Source organism: Streptopelia decaocto, assembly GCF_964273445.1.
Source record: "Streptopelia decaocto genome assembly, chromosome: 7".
Classification (NCBI taxonomy): domain Eukaryota; kingdom Metazoa; phylum Chordata; class Aves; order Columbiformes; family Columbidae; genus Streptopelia; species Streptopelia decaocto.
This window is the reverse complement of record NC_138661.1, coordinates 44,389,941-44,409,328: the sequence shown is the minus strand read 5'-3', so window position 1 is coordinate 44,409,328 and position 19,388 is coordinate 44,389,941. Positions and strand designations below refer to the sequence as shown.

The 19,388-nt window shown below is 42.4% G+C and overlaps 1 protein-coding gene across 2 annotated transcripts in view; it reads left to right on the top strand.

The window, feature by feature from the left end:
* Positions 1 to 2,679: 2,679 nt before the first annotated feature.
* Positions 2,680 to 19,388, top strand: part of EXT2 (exostosin glycosyltransferase 2) — a 78,342-nt gene continuing 61,633 nt past the window's right edge. Inside the window, exons 1-7 of one of the 2 annotated variants that reach the window (XM_082058521.1) lie at positions 2,680 to 2,823; positions 4,709 to 5,268; positions 5,443 to 5,532; positions 10,750 to 10,866; positions 14,730 to 14,925; positions 18,285 to 18,424; positions 19,256 to 19,349. In XM_082058521.1, the coding sequence (XP_081914647.1) occupies positions 4,733 to 5,268; positions 5,443 to 5,532; positions 10,750 to 10,866; positions 14,730 to 14,925; positions 18,285 to 18,424; positions 19,256 to 19,349 (1,173 nt within the window). In that variant the 5' untranslated portion in view covers positions 2,680 to 2,823; positions 4,709 to 4,732. Of the gene's footprint in view, positions 2,824 to 3,428; positions 3,575 to 4,708; positions 5,269 to 5,442; positions 5,533 to 10,749; positions 10,867 to 14,729; positions 14,926 to 18,284; positions 18,425 to 19,255; positions 19,350 to 19,388 lie in introns of those variants that run through there. The other variant, XM_082058522.1, reaches the window with a different exon arrangement.

Sequence of the window (19,388 nt, the reverse complement as noted above, 5' to 3'; positions counted from 1 at the left end):
ACCCCCCTCCCCGGCCCGGTCACATCCAGGCACGGCCCGGGCTGATGAGCCCCATGGCTGCAGAGATCTGGCGCTCATCCCAACAGCCCCAGCATGTGAACAGTGCCCCTTCTGATTCACAAAATGGGGCATGGTCCATTCACCATCTGGAAGGAGAGTTCCTGCCTCTGATTTATGAATGGGGCTGCTCACAGCATTTTCTAGTTGATGGGTTAAGACCAGAAACATCATGTGCTCTAACAAATCCTAGTAACTTGCCCTAGGAAGGAAGAAAAAGCTAGTAGCAGTGCTCAGAAAGGATGCTTTAAGATCTATGAGTCCTTTCTGTTGATGGCTTTGAATGTCATAGACAGGATGAAGAAGGTAGCAGTGAATCTGAGGAGCATCCTGCATCACCTGCATCACGTGCGAGAAGAATTGGGAGAAAGAAGAGAAAGCACTGCAGTGACAGCATTTCTCCTTGCTTGTGGGAGTTCTGAGCTGTCTGTGTGCATGCATGTGGATGGCATTGCAGAAAGCGGGTTTCCCAAGGGCAGGTGAAGTGGAAGAGGGTCACTACTGACAGCCAGGACTGCTTAAGGACACTGTACTCTGTGTAAGACAGTGGGAGAGAGAGAGAGACTAATTTTGGAGGTTTAGAGCAGGGATTGGCACTGATCCTTTCACTCATCCTTTCACAAACACACATTATAGGATAGTACACCATCACCTCACCACTGGACGTAAGATACAAATATATAAAAATGGATATAAGAAAAATAGAAGAGGCGAATAATACATTTCAGGCCAGCAAAATCTGACACTCTGAGACACATGTAGTAAGAGTCTTTTAAAAAACCCAGGATTACAGGACAGATCGAGAGTTGGCCTGTCCTGTACCCCAGGCAGCAGCAGAGAGCAGGCAGCAGACTGGGGATGCTTCTGGCCCAGAAATCATGTGACTGAAGGGGCTGCAGCAGGAGAAGTTAGAATGGCAGGATGTCACCGAGCCCTGTTAGCTCAATGGCTGTTGCAAAGTTCCCTGGAGACCTGCAGTTTTAAAAACAAAGGACTTGCTCCTCAAACAGCCCATATCTGTCCTCAGACTAGCAAGAGAGGACAGCCAATAAACAGGTGAGAACTGTTTACAGGTGGGAGATGTAAAGTCAGCCTTGTTCCCACCTCAGTGGCACTGCTGGTATCAGCCCAGATGGCAGGGAGAGGTGGAGAACATGGGTGCTATGTGCAGGAACACTACACTGCTACTGCTGAAACACCTCTGCTGCATGGTTGCCATGTGTGTGGTTCAGCTGTAGCATCTTACTTTATTTTTGCAAACGATCAGTTTGTCTACAGACCAAGACACCCCCTGTTCTTGAGAATGAAGCCAGTTGTCTGTGATTCCTGCATAGCTGGAGTTCTGTGCCATACGTTTGTCCTGCTCTGCCTTCTGTCAGAAGAGAGGTTGGTTCAAGTAACTCTTGAGAAGGATTTGGGGAAGGTGTGGGGTTTTTTACCTCACTGAAGTAGTGGGATCCAGCAGGCTGGGAGGTGACACATGACCCAAAAGGGTCTGTGAGAAAGCCCAAAATAGTTTTGGAAAAGATGCACAGAACTGAAAGGGACCCAAGAATGCAAACACATGGAAAAACAGGGCAGTGGTGGCTCATCAGTACAAACATTGCACCCCCAGATAAACATTGACGTTGTCCCAGGACCCTTCTGACTAGAGAAGTGCCTTGTCAGCAGGGAGAGGCCTTTCCAAACCCCGCAGCCAGGCTTCAGTCACTGAGGGGGGCTAAATGTTGTGCAGTGTTGAAAGCAAAGTCACCAACAGTCAAGAAATCTCCCCAAAACATAAATCAGGCTTGGGCATGGAGCTGGGGCGAGGAGGCTGTGCCATGTGCAGGGCTGTGCATGGGTGCTGAGGCTGCAATGTGAGTTTGGGGAGGAGGAGAGGGCACAGCCTTCATAGGATCATAGAATGTCCTGAGTTGGAAGTGACCCACAAGGATCATCGAGTCCAACTCCTGCCCTGGCACATGACAGCCCCACAGTTCACACCGTGTGTCTGAGGGTCTTGTCCAGTCTCCTCTTGAACACTGTCAGGTTTGAGCTGTGACACCTCCCTGGGGAGCCTGTTCCAGTGCTACACCACCCTCTGGGGGAAGAACCTTTTCCTAATATCCAACCTAAACCTCCCCTGGCACATCTTCCTGCCATTCCCTCGGGTTCTGTCATTGGTCACCAGAGAGAAGAGCTCAGCCCTGCCCCTCCTCCTCCCCTTGTGAGGAAGCTGTAGACCACGATGAGGTCTCCCAGTGTCCTCCAGGCTGAACAAATCAAGTGACTTTAGCCGCTCCTCACACAGCTTGCCCTCCAAACCCTTCAGCAACTTCGTAGCCTTCTTCTGGACACCCTGCAGTAGCTTTATATCTTTTTTAATACTGTGGCACCTAGAACTGCACACAGTTTGAAAATGCTATTTTTCTTCCCCTAAAAGGGCTAAAGCCGCCGGTGAATTCAAACGGGTGTCACACCCCGGCCCCGCCCCGCCCCGCCCCGCCCCGCCCCGCCCCGCCCCGCCCCGCCCCGGAGCCTCCGGGGCCGCCCTCTCCCCCTTGCAGACGCGCCCTCCCGCCGCAGGGAGGCGCTCTCCGCGGGGCCGGGGCCGGACGGCGCCTCTCTCCGGCCCGGCGGGTGGGGCTGCCTGGGCCGCGCGTGCGCACGCCGCGCCTCGGGCCGGGCGGGGCAGCGGCAGCAGCGGCCGGGAGAGCCCCGCTCGGTGGGGCCGCCTGCGAGCTGGCGGCGCGGGCCGTGGGGCCCGAGCGACTGCGGGCGGAGGTGAGTCTGGGCGGCAGGTGCCGTGCGGGGAGGCTGGGCTGGGCTGGGCTGGGCTGGGCTGTGGCGGGCGTTGCTGGCAGCCCCGGCCGTGCCGCCGCTCCGGCGGGCCGTGTCTCCTGCGATCTCGGCGCTGCAGGTGGCACGGCAAGCAGGAGGCGAGGCGGGCGGGGTGGGGGCTCGGCTGCTGCCGGTGGTGTCCCGGGCAGTGCGGAGCCGGGGCATCCCGCGCCTCCCGCGACAGGCGGCTGGTTCCGCCGCTGTTACCTCCCGGTGGTTTTCTGCCACCTGTTATCGGCTGCTTTATCTTGTACCTCTTGCTTCTCATCCCCGAGTGCTAGCAGACCTCCTCTTGTGCCTGCAGGTGGCCCAGGAGGGTTGTGTGCGGTGTGGAAGGTGTGGAGCGGTTCCGTGGATGGAGGGTTACGCCTCATTGAGGTCCCCCCCGGCTCAGGTCTAGACAGCTGTGCTGAGTGACTCAAGTGCTTGCAGCAAATGCATGATCTTTGTCATAATGCCAGTGGCTCTGGCGCTCTGTCAGGAAGAGGAAATAACATGGTTAACTATCAGAAATGTATGGAAAGTTTTAAATTATGAAACGGATACTAGCGTAGCATTCTGGCATCTGCCCTGATAACAGCATCACACCTGAATTGTCTTGTACCATAGGTTTTAAAAGCTGTCTCCAGAATCCATGAGAGTGACTGATAAAAGTGGAATATTTATTGGTGTCTGAGATTATTTTTGTGCTTCTGTAAGTACAGTCACTTCATGCATTAGCCACCCCATCCTAACAGTCTTTTGTCAATAACTGCCATATAAACATAACCCAGTTTGTTATGAAGACCATTTAATGCCTCATTGATACTTCTTTTATTCATATTTGTTGTCTACTGTACAGTTGATTGTCAAAGCAAGAAAACATCCTATTTGTCCAAAGGAAAAACACATAATTATGCCATCCACATTCTTCTTCAGGAAAAATATGCTTACTAGATTTAAAAAGCTTCCACTGTGGAGAGTTCAGGTTGGATTAGTTGCAAACCTAAGCAGGTTTTTGCATGCAACAAGTAACTGATTCTTCAGTCTGTAGTTAATATAAATTGCCTCTTGCTGCAACCACGATTATGTGTGTAAAACCTTTTAAGAAGCATCAAAGATGATGGCAGTTGTGTGATTTTATGATACTTCATATTACATTGTGTTTTTCACTACAGGTGTTATTCAGACTACAGTGAACTATTATTTAAATGCTTAATGTGGCTGCAGTGGCAGCTCATACAACGCTTTTTTGCCCCAAAAGACATATTGACAAAGACGACAAATTAATTTCTTTTTCTGGCCAGAAGCAGTTTAGCATCGTTCTAGTTGGATATGGTGGGGCTTCTATAAAATTGTGTTTGAAAGCACCTTTACATTACAAGTGGTATCATGATCCTAAGTTCTCTATGATGCCTCATGATAAGCCCATTGCAGGGTATCCATGTTGTTTCTCTTTACTTGTAGATGAGCATTTTATTTTTTTATTAGTATTCACTATGAATACACTTAGATGGAGTGGCACCTACGAGGACTCACAATGTCTGTAGTGTTTGAGATTTCTTCCTCCCCTCACTGCCCAAGCCATGTCCTTTTGTCACTTGTTAGCTGGCCAACATAATTCTATTACAGCCAGGCCCATCAGATCAGCTTCATGTTGTCCTTGCTAAGTGGCAGTTCTGGTTGGCATCTTATGTTCCAGCGGCACATGTGAGCATCTGAACAAATTTTGCTGTAATCTGCCGAGGCAAAAATCCTTGAAAAGGCTAACTCGATGTTTCTCTGCATTGTGATAACGATGTATGTCTTCCAGAGTTGATCCTAAAACCTCTCTATTTCTGTTTTGTAGAGACAAGAGATAATTGATTCCATTATGTGTGCGTCAGCCAAATATAACACACGGGGTCCAGCCCTCATCCCAAGGATGAAAACCAAGCATCGCATCTACTACATCACTCTCTTTTCCATAGTTCTGCTTGGCCTAATTGCCACAGGAATGTTCCAGTTCTGGCCTCACTCCATTGAGTCGTCCAGTGACTGGACCATTGAAAAACGCAGTGTCCATGATGTGCCTGTGGTCAAGCTTCCTGCTGATAGCCCCATTCCTGAGCGGGGAGACCTCAGCTGCAGGATGCACACCTGCTTCGATGTCTATCGATGTGGCTTCAATCCCAAAAACAAAATCAAGGTATATATCTACTCACTGAAAAATTACGTGGATGAATACGGGACATCAGTGAGCAACACCATTTCCAGGGAATACAATGAGCTGCTAACTGCCATCTCTGACAGTGAATTCTACACTGACGATGTCAACCGGGCCTGCCTTTTTGTGCCATCCATAGATGTCCTCAATCAGAACGCGCTCCGTATCAAGGAGACAGCTCAGGCTTTGGCACAGTTATCCAGGTACTTGTTGAAACTTCAGTGTGTGAATTTAAAGAACACAAAGTGGAAAAAACAAAGGTTAATGCTGGAGGGGAAGACGCAACGAGTCAATGTAGAGCTAGACTTTGATGGAATTTACCGTCTGTGTGTAGAGAACGCCTTTCTAATTGTTGTCTGTTTCTTCTTTTGCCTTAGGTGGGATCGAGGCACAAATCACTTGCTCTTCAATATGCTGCCTGGAGGGCCACCAGATTATAACACTGCCCTAGATGTTCCTAGAGATAGGTATGTGTTTTGCGGTGTTTGAGTGCACAGGTCTGGCTTTAAATGCCATTGAAGAAGCAACAAGCTCAGAAGTGTAGGTGATAACAAAGGATGTGCTCCTTAACCTTTACGAAGCTGGAATACAACTTCATTCCTTCTCAAAAAAGGGAAGTAGAGAAGTCCCTTTCTTGTATAGGACAAGTGTTTGCTCCTGAAATCTGATGGTTTAGCCCCGTCCTTAATTTTGTATGGGATGTAGCTGGCAGAGTTTGCTCTTAACTGTTGGGTTTGCTGTAAGGAGGGAGAATCTTGAGGTTGGATTTGTATCTTGTGTATTACCAAACCTGAATGCTTCACAGAATATCTCATTGGATGCAAATTAGAAGTTCAAAGATTGATTGTAGATGAAACTTTTTGATGATGCTTCAAGGGCATCTTAATGCAGCTGCTATGCTTAACAAAACTGTGGTGAATTTCAATAGTTTTTGTTATCTAAACAATTACACTGTGTTAGTAATTGGACAAATGCTCTTAGTTACTCTCTGGCAAGTGTGTTTTGAAATTATTTGTCAGAAACTTAAAAGGTGTGAATCTTGAGCTTAATTTTCACTTGCAGAATAGTTTACTTTTGGAAGAGGAAAGGAGGTTATAAGACAAAGGAAATTGTTGTAAGAGTAAGACAAACTTTTTTAGCTTAGATACTGTTACTGAATATGTTTCTACTAGATTGTCTATATGTACTTTGTTTTGCTGAGTAGCTGGTGTAACCAGTCCCTCTCTTGAAGATCAAGGTTAACTTCTGCCAAATGTCAACAAAATCTTGCCTGAGGTATGGAATCTTTGCTAAAATGATTTTGTATGGAGTGTATCTTGATTTCTTTCCACCAGAGACAATTTAAAACGTTCTTCAGTGCCAGAGCAGAACATGCTTTTTCTGGACATGTTCAAAGAGTAAGTTTACTGACTGTAATTACATCACTGACCATGAAGTAAGGCTTTAGCTTTTTACTTAGAATCATAGAATAGTTTGGGTTGGAAGGGACCTTTAGAGGTTATCTAGTCCAATCCCCCTGCAATGAGCAGGGACATCTTCAACTAGATCAGGTTGCTCAGAGCTCCATCCAGCCTGGCCTTGAGTGTTTCCAGGGATGGGGCATCTGCCACCTCTCTGGGCAATCTGTGCTGGTGTTTTACCACCCTCATTGTAAAAAATTTCTTCCTCATGTCTAGTCTGAATACTTCATCTCTATATGAAATATGTTATAGGCATGTGGGTTAGCCGAAAGAGGGCAGTCAAGCATCATTTTTGTATAACCAAACCTGTTAATGTGTTAGTAAATGCTTGTATTTGATATCTCAAGATTTATGCTTCTTAAGGAGAATTTTCACTTGACAATGCTGTTTAATGGAATGGACTCCTCTGGGCTGTGTGTTTGTGGATGTGTGTTTCTATCAAAGAAAGAGATTTATTAATTGAATGCAGTAGATTTCTTACACTGCACAACTTTTATTTTTTTTTGTCAAATGTTTATTTATATTTGGCCTTATGTGTCTTAGCTTAACATGCAGGAAATACATTATTTTGGTGGGTGTTTGTTCTAAGTGTTTGTCATGCTAACATGGAAAGACGAGTAATTTGAATTAAAAATCAAATTTTTTTTGGCAAACAGCTGCTACTGCTGTAGCTTGCCAAACTGACTCACCCTGCAGCTGTACAATCACCAGCTGTAAGACAGAGAGGCAATAACAGTGCTTGGGACAGAGAAAAGGTAGAAACTTTTTTTTGTAGGCAGCAACAATTAGACTGTACTCAGTGTAGTACAGAACTTGTACTACAGGTCACAGGCGTAAACACTGTGAATCTGTGAAAAAGTCAGTAATGTGGACCTGGTCCTGGAAGGGCCTGAGTCGTGCAATATGAGCTTACAGGCTGATTTTGGAGTCCTCTGGAGATCTTAGTTCATGTCCAACAGAATAAGCGAGCTGGGTGTGTTCTCAATATGAGAATGTCCGCACATGTTACAAGTGGGTGAAGGACAGTTGTAGCATCATGTAGTGAGAGACTGCAGGCCAAGAAAAAGGTGTGCTGGCAGAGTTGACCTGCTTTTGTACCAGTACCCCACCAGAAGGACTGGATTTGTGGGATCGTGTGGATCGTTGGTGAACTACACAGGTAATATTTGTGAAGTTTGCACAGGGAATGTGGCCTGCTTTCTCTATTTGATACATTTGATACATATCAGAGATCATACATAGCTCAATGATAGTGGGTCATGGGTTTTGATAGAGTTGTGTTCTGTTGATTTGCTGTAGCACATTAATCCAGGTAAAATAAGACTTTATGCTCAAGGAGGAGTTCAGTTATAAGGTATTTTTACATCTGGAAAAATCTTTAGTGAACCTACCTCGCTAAAGGGTTGTTTGTTCATGAGATCTTTAAATCCAATTTTCAAACAGAGTATAAAAGCATTTTATTCCATTTTTTTCAGAGATGGAAGTCTGCCTTGTGGGCATGGAGGCTACATTGCTGGTATTAGCTGCCAAAACATATGTAACCTCCTGACATAAAACTTGAAAAAAAAAAACCCTTCGTTATATGTTAATTTAGTGCTATTGAATTTGGTACAATAATGAGGATGAAAGGATTTCTTTTGCAAAGCTGCTCTGTAGCTCTAGAATGAAATGTATGAATTATGATACTTTTTCGTTCTGGTTCAGTTGGTGAATTGGGTTTCAGTGACTTGTGAAGTTTGGCAGAAAGCTGCTGCTGATGGAAGCTGGGCAGAAACATTTGGAATACAGAACAGTTGGGGCACTATCTGGAGACAAAGGAGGATCAATATCTGTAGAAAAAAAAATATCTGTAAAGTGGTGAAAAGTTGCTCAGGAACAGGCTCATTCCTCACTGATCAGTGCAATTTAAAGACTGTTTGTCTTGAGTACATTAGGAGTTAATATCTCTACTCTGTTACTGCCCCAAACAATGAAAATCTGAGTGGACTTATTTAACTGGTGTTGGTTCCCTGTGGGTTTATTTTGGTATAAGTCTGCATGACACACACCTGCTTTCTGAAGGCTGATGAGGTGCTGTCATGTTTTCACCAGATCCAATTAAAACAATCTGGTTGTAGTTTCCCAATTAGGGGGGGAATAAAAAAAGAGGAAGGGGATATGAAGTGCAAGAACAGCAACACCCAAGCCAGCTTTTTCTCCCTGCTTGTGAGTGAATTAATATGGGTAAGACATGGAATATGCAGCTTCAAGGGTGAGAATGAGTCATAGCATTGTACGTGTCACCAAAGGGGAGGTATTGGAAGGGAATCCAAAATCATCACTTGATTAGGAACATAAATTCTCACTCAGCACACACTTGATTTATCATCCTGTTCTTGAGTTGATTTCTGCTTCTACCATAGTTTGTGTTCTGAGTGAAGAGTAATAAAGGCCAAGTTGTTTTGATTTTGTAATTGTCATCAAGGTGGAACGTGTCTGTAATGCAGAGCTTGAGATTTTCAAAGAGTTTCTTAAATGACATGACTGCTTATTTGACTACTTGGGTGAAGTCACATGTATGGCAAAGTGGGATTGTGGTGTTTGAACACTGAACAACTGTGCTGCGGGTCAGAGCAGGAAGCAAAGTACCCATGGGACATCTGATGGGGGTTAGAACAGGCAGAACATACAGGTGTTTATCTGGGATGTTGTGTTCTGATGGGAAAAAATGATAGGTCTTGCATGATAATTAGGTATAACAATAAACTCTTGTATAACAGCTGTGGAAAAGCTGCTTCTGCAAACACTATTCTAAGGATTTCATTCAGTGATACCTGAAAACAAGCGTATCAGCTAATGGATTGTCAGTGCCTCTTCCAGTCTTGCCTTAACTTTTTGCTCTGATGTGTCTGTTCTGATTACTGATGAGACGTGTCTGCTCTGATCTGAACTGTGACAGTATGCAAGCTTGGGTTAAGGTTTTTGGCTATAATCATACCTGCTACAGTGGGTATACCTTCTCAAGATGGTTTCTGTAGGGCCTAGTGTAGTGGTGTGTGTTCTGCTTCTTTCCACAGAAAAGGAGAGAAACTGGAATTGGAGAAATATTTTTCTCCAAATTGCTTTGTATGGTACCTTAAGCAGACCCATACCTGGGGCAATTTAAAGTACAGCACGGCCTGCTGTTTGGTGACAAAGGACTGAAAGTTTGTTCATCTGTTTGAGAAGTCTCACTAAAGTAGCTGAATCCGAGCTTCTTTTCAAAATAGGATTATGTGTTCATGGTGCCACTTGGTCACTGGAGATGAAATGGCAACTAAAAAGCTGGTGTCCTCTACTAGCATATTTCAAAGAAGCCTGATTTGGGATAGGAGATAGTAACAAGCCTGTTTTTTTTTCTGGCATTGTGAATGATGCATTGCTTTCTTCTGTACATGTTGCTCTTTTCTGTTTCTTAAAGCTCTTGTGTGTGGCAAAAGGTTGTCCCATCTAGAAAAAGCCACAGACAATCAGGGTCATCTTGTTTGGATCTTAATTTATCTTTCTTGATTCCCGTGCTCTCTAGCCCATACTGTCCCAAGCAGCCTCTATGGTTGGAAGTTAGTTTCAGAACATATGGCGTTCTTGTTGTCATGTGTTTTGTTTATAGCATTTCTTGTGTAATACAGAAATGAAACAAATTTCACTAGTTTGTATGATCACTTTGAAAATACAGTTGCAAATGACTCCATTTTATTTTCTAGCCTGAGAAGTGGAGAGACACTGTAAGCGGCCAAAATATTGTGTTATTCTGCTTGGAGTTGTATCTGAAATATAGCTTTTCTCTAACACTTTGAGAGCTGAGCTATACCCTATTGTAGTTCAGGCATCGAGGAATATGTTAACTAGTATAAATACTTAAGAATATATTTATTTGAAATTGACTTAGGACATCTAAGCTTGCAAAAAAAGCAGAATTATCATAATGACTGCAGTAGATTAAGTTTCCCTATATTAATGCAAAAATTCTTCAGTGATCATACGCAACTGTAAGCACTCTGACTAGATCCAATCTAGCAGTAAGACCAGTTCATGAAAAGTAAAGTGAACCGAAAAACTGCGTGAGAAATGTCACCAACAAAAGCTGAGGGGAAAACCTCAGTGCATGCATCTTCTTGATGTTCTGGTAATGACAATCATTAAATTGCACTCAGAGTCTGAATGGTGTATGTACTCTGTTTAAAATTGCTTTCTGATATTTTTCAGAGCTCTGCTGGCTGGTGGAGGCTTCTCCACATGGACTTACCGGCAAGGCTATGATGTCAGTATTCCTGTTTACAGCCCATTGTCGGGGGAAGTGGATCTGCCAGAAAGAGGACCAGGGTAATACAGTTCCCATGAATTGGGCAAACTATATTCAATATTGTGTTTGTGATTGCTGATGAAATATAAATATAGCTGCTAAGTTGATGGTGGTCTTGGGCAATTTTGTAACAGTTGCTGTGGTCATGCCTGGCTTGTGCTATTAAAATTTATGAAGATTCCGATGCTAACAGCCTTGGCTTGTCTGCCAATGTGTGTTTTAGCTATGAACTGAGGATTTTTTGGAGAGTAATTCTGTTTTTTTCCCACTCCAGAAACTGAGGTGTGAAATATGACAGCATGACAATGTTTCTAGTAGAGCTAGATTCAATATTTCCAGTCAGCTGACAAGATATTTCGGATATAAATAAAGCTAGGTGTTAATATGTTTGGTTTCTCTAAAGTAAGGCAGGGCAGTAATTCAAAGCAATATAGATTCCCTAATAAAAGATTGCTTTGGACAATTTATTTTAGGATGCTTAAAAACAAAGCAATAGCAAAAGATCACTGTTGCAATGATAAATGAAGCGTGCTGTGCCTCTGTTGTGACTTTAAAAGAGACAGAAGGGATCATGGGGATCAACACAAGTGCCTCAGATGGTATCAGCCAGTGCAAACTTTGAGTAACAGGAGCGAGGATGTCATCTTTACCTCTGTATGTCTTATGGCCACATTCTGTGTAAATCAGTTCAGATGTTTTTGTGGTTCTGAAGTCCTTTCAGAATGACATTGAGAGTTTGGAACAGTAGAAGCCTGTACATACAGCTCTGAAGGGAAGAAGTTCTTGCAGAATGAATCTTAAGGAGGTTTGTGTGGTTAGCTCATGAAAAAGAAAAACAAGAGCTGATTTGATTATGAGAATAGTTGTACCCGGGGCTTAGAACACTGACTTTATTTTTTCTTTTTTAAAGTAATGGAGTAAGACACAAACACTAACAACCCCTGCACCCTTGTAGTTGGAAGTAAAGCCAGACAAGTAGGAAAAAAACCACCATTTTCAACAAGGAATGTAATTAGCCATTAAAATGAGCTACATGGGAAAGTGCTGGTTTCTCTAATCCTTTTGTATCTTCAGAACAAGAGTCGGTAGAAGTCTGGAAGACATGTTTTAATTGATTATGGAAGACTGTTCTTTTAATATTTCATGAGTGTCTTAATTACATAGCTGAAAATATTTCACTGGAGCAAAGTCTTACCTCTGTGATGGTTTAAAAAATGGGCAGACTGAGGCAATGGGGGTAAATGACTTGTCTGCTGATTGTGAAGGTAAATTTAGAAGTGCAGAAGCTGTAGGTCCTCTTTTCTGACAGCTTCCTGTAGAGAATATGAATTGTGAAAGTTGAAAACTGTGAAAGGGTGCTGCCACTGTTGGACACAAAAAGGTATTGTACTTTGCCTTCAGTTGTCTTCTCCTCTGGTAAGAGCAATGCTCTTGCAGTCGCTCTGGGCTGCTTCGAGTCAGATATCGCAGTTAATTACAGGAGAAACTCGTGTGGCAGCAATTTGCTTTGCTCACACTCCTGATGTTCCTGCTTGTGATGCCCCTGGACCAGGCCAGTGTAGGGGCACCTGTTTGCATTGCAATTGATTCGTCATAGAGCTCAGGTACTATTGCAGTCCGACACAGAGTGAAAGCTGCTTTGTGCTTCTGTCTGGAAAGCATGGGTGTGCTGATAGGCTTCGGCATGTACAGAACCCATTGTAAAGAGAAATGCATTCAAATTGTTCATGTCCCTCTAGTCACCTAAATGCTGTCTGGTTTTGGGTTGAATAAGAGAAATGGTTATGCAGGAGCTGATGCAATGCACGAGGCTGTGCTCAGTGAACGTGTTGGAGCTTCCATGTTCTTAAAGTTTGTTGTTTGGCTGGTTTTGGGTTTGGTTTGTTTTTTGTTTATTTGGTGGTTTTGTGTGTGTGTGGTTTTTTTTGTTGTTGTTGTTTTGTGTTTTTTTTTTTTTTTTTTTTTTTATTGTTGTTTTTTTTTTTTTTTCTCCTGTGTGTGATGAGCAGACTGCAGGCCCTGGACTACCATCTAGTGGCCAGTTAGTCTTGCTCATGGAAACGCATTGACAGGCCCGATGGCTTTATGCAGGAGTGTGACAAGGGATCGATGCTCAGAATTCAACTTGCTAGGGATAAATTATTACATTGCACTACACTAGTGTGCTGTTTCCTGGGAGCTGGGACCTACTTTCTTTTGTAGCACGATTTGATAGCTAGATTTTAAGTGTCATAGGATGATGACAGTTTCAAGGCAAAATTTGGTTTTAAATACATATACAAACCTGCATAATTTTTAGCCGGTTATAGGCACTTATTATCGCTCATCTGCAGCAGTATTTCCGTTTTTTAAGGCAAATCCTTTTTTGTTTCTTTTTTGTTATATTTTTTTATTACAGAGTTGAACTGAGGGGTTTTGATTTACTCTCCTTTTTAGCTGGATAGTTTAAAATATTTTAAATCTATCTCTGCTAGAAAACAATATTATATAGAGGTGCTGGTAGCAAGTCAGTAGCGGCTGGAGGCTTGGGAAAAAAAGTTTAAAAAAAATTCTATGCAAGTCTGATCTGTTAATTGGAGCAACTAAAGTGACCAGTGTGAAAATGAGTAGAAAAGGTGAGAGGAGCCACAGGAGAGATCTGACTTTTTAAAGTGTATGTTTGTATGTTGTGTTTTCAGAGCTGTAAATTAAAGATAGCATCATGTGGGGTAGAACTGGAATCTCAAGTGCAGGCCTTGTGTTTCCTGTGTTCTTTTGGCAGCATGAGGGCAGGCACTTGCTGTGTGTTCCTTTCAATGGGAAACAGCCTGACTTAGCTGACCCATTTGGAAAGGAAAACAAAGTAGATGAGTATAAAAATTAAATGCCATACTGTTTTCCAAAATTAACATAATTTTCTGAAGCTGTGAGCACTTGATTTGGGACAGTATTCTTGTGTGTTTTACATGCAATGGTAATTAGTGCCTTGAAACGCTTCAGTATTCATAGAATCATAGAATAGTTCGAGTTGGAAGGGACCTTCAAAGCTCATCTAGTCCAACCATCCTGCCATGAGCAGGGACATCTTCAACTAGATCAGGTTGCTCAGAGCCCCATCCAGCCTGGCCTTGAATGTCTCCAGGGATGGGGCATCTACCACCTCTCTGGGCAACCTGGGCCAGTATTTTACCACCCCCATTGTAAAAAAAACTCTACTTCATGTCTAGTCTGAATTAATTTCTAATATTAAGGCATGCTTTAAATATTCATGGAATTTGAAACATGGTGGGACTTGAGAGTGAACGGGAAGATGGACTTTCAACTTTGTCCTGAAAATGTTGCTTTATGTTGTCCAAAAGGGACAGGATTGAATCAGAGATAGTGAGGTGAGCTTGTCCTGTTGTTGCTGTCACCATATCAAGACTGAAGAAGCACAGGGTAGCTGAGTTGTCAGTTCACTGACTTTTTTCAATTAAAATTGATAAGAAAATACATGGGAGGAGAAACTAGCAGCAGCATTCAGTGTCCTGTCTACTTTGTTATAGTACACAAATACGAAACAAAAGGACAAACAATTCTGGCATCAGTAGCAAGTTGTTTTAATATGTAGCTAAATAACGTTTATTTCGGTCTATAAAAGAGGTTATAGTGCAAGTGTGTATTCTAATGTATTAAGCACTCTTTCCAAGTACAAATTTATTTGAAATCGTAAGTAATGCTGAGCCACTTACTATCCGAGATTTAATTACAATGCATCATTGCCCTTTCCAGCTCTTTCTGAAAATATGGTCTTGACAGTGTGTCCACATTTAGTTAGTCTTGCTCTGCTTTCCTGGATGGAAGGAAATGTGTTCTAGACCATCTTGGAATTAAACTCACAGGTAACCTTGCTGTGGGATTTCAGTCCTCGCAGGTATTTCATTCTGTCATCTCAAATGGCTCTGCACCCAGAGTACCAGTCTGAACTGGAAGCTCTTCAAGCTGAGAATGGGGAATCAGTGTTGATCCTAGACAAATGTACCAATCTGTCAGATGGGGTCCCTGCTGTTCGCAAGCGCTGTCACAAGAATCAAGTTTTTGATTATCCTCAAGTGCTCCAGGTAAGGCTGTCTCTCCTGCAAACTTCTCTTCCCCTTGGTGATTGCCTTAGCAGCGGAACTGCTCCTCTTCAGCCCTGGTAGGGTGCTTCCTTGTGTTTAGTTAAGGTGCTGGCTATGTTTTGAAATGGTGTAATTCATTATGTTAGCTTGGATACTATATTCGAACTTTATTATTTTTAAGAGGGCCAAGAACTATGTACTGAAACTTTTATGCAGACTACACTGCAGTTTGAAAACACTGCTTATATATAGATCAACTTAATAAGATGGGTCATCGTAGTCTTCTAGCTATACATGAAAATGTCATGTAAACTTAAAGAATGATACAAAGATACTACCAAATCCAGCTGCAATGGGAGGAGAAACTTTTGGAGGCCAGACAAAATTGCTTACTTTAAAATGGAGGAAGAACATTGGAATCTACACCCTCCAGAATAACTGGAAAAATGACCTTCCGCAGACATGAATTTGGAATTGATTTCTTACAGTCCAAGCCTTGCTAGGTGGAGCTTGGAACAGAGGATGGCTTTGTCAATTGGAGGGAAGATTAAAATGAACTTCAAAGACTTTATGCCTGGACTTATTTGGGGGCAAAAAAGAGTACTACATTTAAGGAGAGTTGGTCAGATTATATTTTTTATATGCAGCTTAGTAGTTAAACCCTACAAAATTCTCTGTATAGATATGACAGACTAAGCTAGAAGACTTGTCAGCATACAGCTATGAAAACATCTAGGTGAAATGTCTTTCATGGCCTTGGCCCAACTTCCAGAGGCCTTTTGATGTGTGAGTGAAGATAAAACTAGATAGCGTTCTCAGACCCCTGTGTCTCTTGGCAATTCACTGACAGAGAGGTGCTTTGGCATGCACTATGGTGAAGGGAGTTATGCCATAGGCCACTGTGCTCTGTCTGTGGCCACCAGCACATAATCTGTCTTTGAACTTCGCCAAATGATGATAAAATAACAAACAAGCTGAGGAAAGGCCAAGTTTCCACCCCTTCTGTTATGTTTTGTAGGAAATATGTTTAAAATGCCTTGTGGAGGAGGGGGAGAGGGAGGAAAGGGTCACTCCAAGTCCTAAACTTCTAGCCGAAGGAAAAGAAATATTTATTTGCTTTATTTCTTTAAATACAGACTAGATTGCTCAAGGATAGCAAGTCAGGGAATCTATATCTGTATCTATATCTTGCTATATATGATTTTATAACTCAGAAGAGAGCTGGCACATGCCGAGATCGTTAAAATACTTTCCTTTGCAGAGCCCCGCATCTCCCCTTGGAATGTCTGGCTGATAACAGTGATGATGCGAGAAGATGTATTTATAGTAACCTTTGTCTAGACAGGAAAAATGGTTATCTGGGCAGATGAGCATGTGTGTCCACATGTGGGCTTCTGTTTTTTTTCTCTCCCAAGCTAGAGACTAGAGTCTCTTCCACCTGCTGCTGTGTGATCTAGTGAGTCAATGGTTAAAATATGTGTTCATTCTCTCTGCTCCTTCCATTCCCTGCACCCTCTTTTCCTTCTCTTCCTGTCAGAGTTGGGGGAGGGGGACTGTGATTCCAGTTCAGACTTTCCAGCACTGCCTTTGCAGACTTCCTTGTAGCCAGGCTCTGGGGCTTCTAGGTTGTTAAGTCTTCCTGTTCGCAAGTCTTATCTTGGAGCCTTTTAGTGCTCTATGGGTATGAACACAGCTCTCACAATTGCTTTAGGAAACAAGTGAAGAGCCAGAAAACCCTCTTGTATTTCCTAGTTCCATTTTGATGTTTTGCTGCCTGCTGAGCCTCCTGGCTCCTTTTCCTCAGGCCACAGAACACAAGTGGGAAAGATGTTTTCTTATCTGTAGGAGCCCCTGCATCAACTTCAGAATTTCTTTCTTAGACCTAGGGATAATAGTGACTTGGGCTTCTTCCTTGTTTGTGTAGCTGAACTCTACAAGCATTTATTTTGCAATCTTGAATCTGTAGCAAGGTTCCTCAGTGGCAGTGAGAACTGAAGTCCCTATTTACAGGGTGAGTGCAGCATAATCAAGAAGTCTGCTGCAGTTTAAACTCATGACTATTTGTCTCGTTTGTTGTGGACCTGAGTAGGCAGATTATATTCTTACTTTTTGCATCAACTTTTTATATCTTTGGAGCTCCCTTTAGCCAACTTCCTCCTGCCCTTACCCCTTCAGAATAAGTAGTATCAATATAGTCAGTCTTTCCTTGTAGATCATACTTTCAAGGTAAGTAATCATCCTTTTTTTTTTTTACCCCTGGAAGTGCATTGCCCAAGACTGAAGACACTACTCTGAGGTCTTTTATTGCTGAGAAGAGTGAGCGATTCCTTCAGCTCTCTTATATTGTACTTTTTTTTTTGCGTTCTAATACAACCTGTGGGTGGAGTGGTTTGTTTTTTCAACAACACAACGTTGCCGACACATGAATATCCTTTCTTTTTCCTGTCCTTTTGTAGGAAATGTCCTCTTCTGCAAAGTGCAAAATCCAGCCAGTTACTTCATGCTTTATATTTGTGCAGTTGGTTATTTTTATCAGTGTTGAACACTATATGTATCAATAATTTTTTAGTCAATTTGTGCATATAATGTCAAACTAATCATGTTATCCATTATGCTTGCTAATCCTACAAAAGCCTAGGTATTTGATCTAATAAGAACGGTCTTAATTCTGCTACTTGATTAACTGAGGGATCTGTTGGATACTGTTGTACCTAGGAAAGGATATTTGGCCATCACTGTTTTACCTGTGAGCCACTGCTAACTGCTTTATACTTAGAGTTCTATAACTATAATTTATGTAACTACAAAGCCTATAACAGCTTTATCTAGCCCATTCTGTCTGAATTTGCCTATGAAAATGCTGTCAAAGATGATGTCAGAGGCCTTTTGATGTTGAGATATGACATCTGTTACTTGCTATCCTGGAGCTGGATTGCCCTATAAAGGAAGAAAATCAGGCTGACCGTATACAGTTTGTACTCAATAAGTTCATATTGATTGTCGCTCCTCTTGTTAGGCTAAACTTTCAAAATGTTTAACTTATTTTTACCCTTGAATTTTTTCAGTTAGAGAAATCGGCCATTAAAGCAAAGCATAGAATAGCCCCTTTTAGCTGATTTCTCATCTCTCCACTCATATTTTTGAGTATCTGAAAGATAAAGTCGCGCAATTATGTTGACTTAGCTAATAATTCAGAATACGTTGCTTGCACAGAGCAAGCCGGTTTTTCTTTTGACTGTTTTTTTTTACGAGGTGGCTGGCAGGAAAGCATAATGCATACATGCACACACACACTTATAATACAAATCTAACATTTTCTTATTTTCCTCATCTGTGTGTTGGATACCATCTGCTGACAGGAGTCTACGTTCTGTGTTGTTCTACGTGGAGCCCGCCTGGGGCAGGCTGTGCTCAGCGACGTTCTTCAAGCTGGATGTGTCCCCGTCATCATTGCTGACTCCTACATTTTACCTTTCTCTGAGGTTCTGGACTGGAAGAGGTCTGTATCTTCACTATAGTACATCAAACCACTGCATAAGAGACTTCATTGCATTCAGCAATTTGAATAAAATCTGTGTGATGCGTCAAGAGTACTGGGGATTACAGGGAATAGAATATAGAGTAAGATACATGCAGTGTTTGCCCTTAATATATTACGCATCAAAAGTCGGAGAGGAAGACAAGTGAGGCAGAGATGACAGCGCATTTGGTTATCCTGTAGCCAATTATATTTCTTCTGAAACAGACTTGCTTTATATTGTATTTGAATTCAGTGGGGGCTGGTCTGCATCCAGGCTGTTTTAAGAAAAGTATATGCTAAAAATTGCATCATGTAAATGCTAAATTCTCTGTATTGTATCATGATCTCTAAGTTCATCTGAGACTGAAAGGTAAATTATTTATAACTGAGTACACTGTTACTTGATCTTAGGTTGACACGTACAAAAATTACTAGTTTGTATGCGTAGCACTGTATATTCTATTGCTGTTTGGTCACTCCAAACATTCAGCTAGCAGCAAGTCATTGGCAATCCAGATATGAGAATTCAGGATTTCTGGGTCTCCTTGTCTTCCATGTTTATTAAATTGTCTGTACAGATGAGTTTAGACTTTCATGGCATTATCTGTGGGCAGACTGGCTGGTATTGTGAAGGAACTGCTACATAATAATTAGTTACACTGAGAGAAGACTGTTTCTTTTTGCTAATATCTTCTGAATGTGTCTTATTGGAATACGACAAAATTCTGAGTTTGAAAAGCTGTCAACATCTTTTATTGCAGAACTTCTTTCTTCTCATCTTATCATTTGTTTTCTTATGTTTGTGTATAGGGCCTCTGTTGTCATCCCTGAAGAAAAGATGCCTGAAATGTACAGTATTCTGCAAAGTGTCCCTCAGCGACAGATTGAAGAGATGCAAAGACAGGTAAAATAATGTACTGTATTTAAATTATTTTCCTTTATT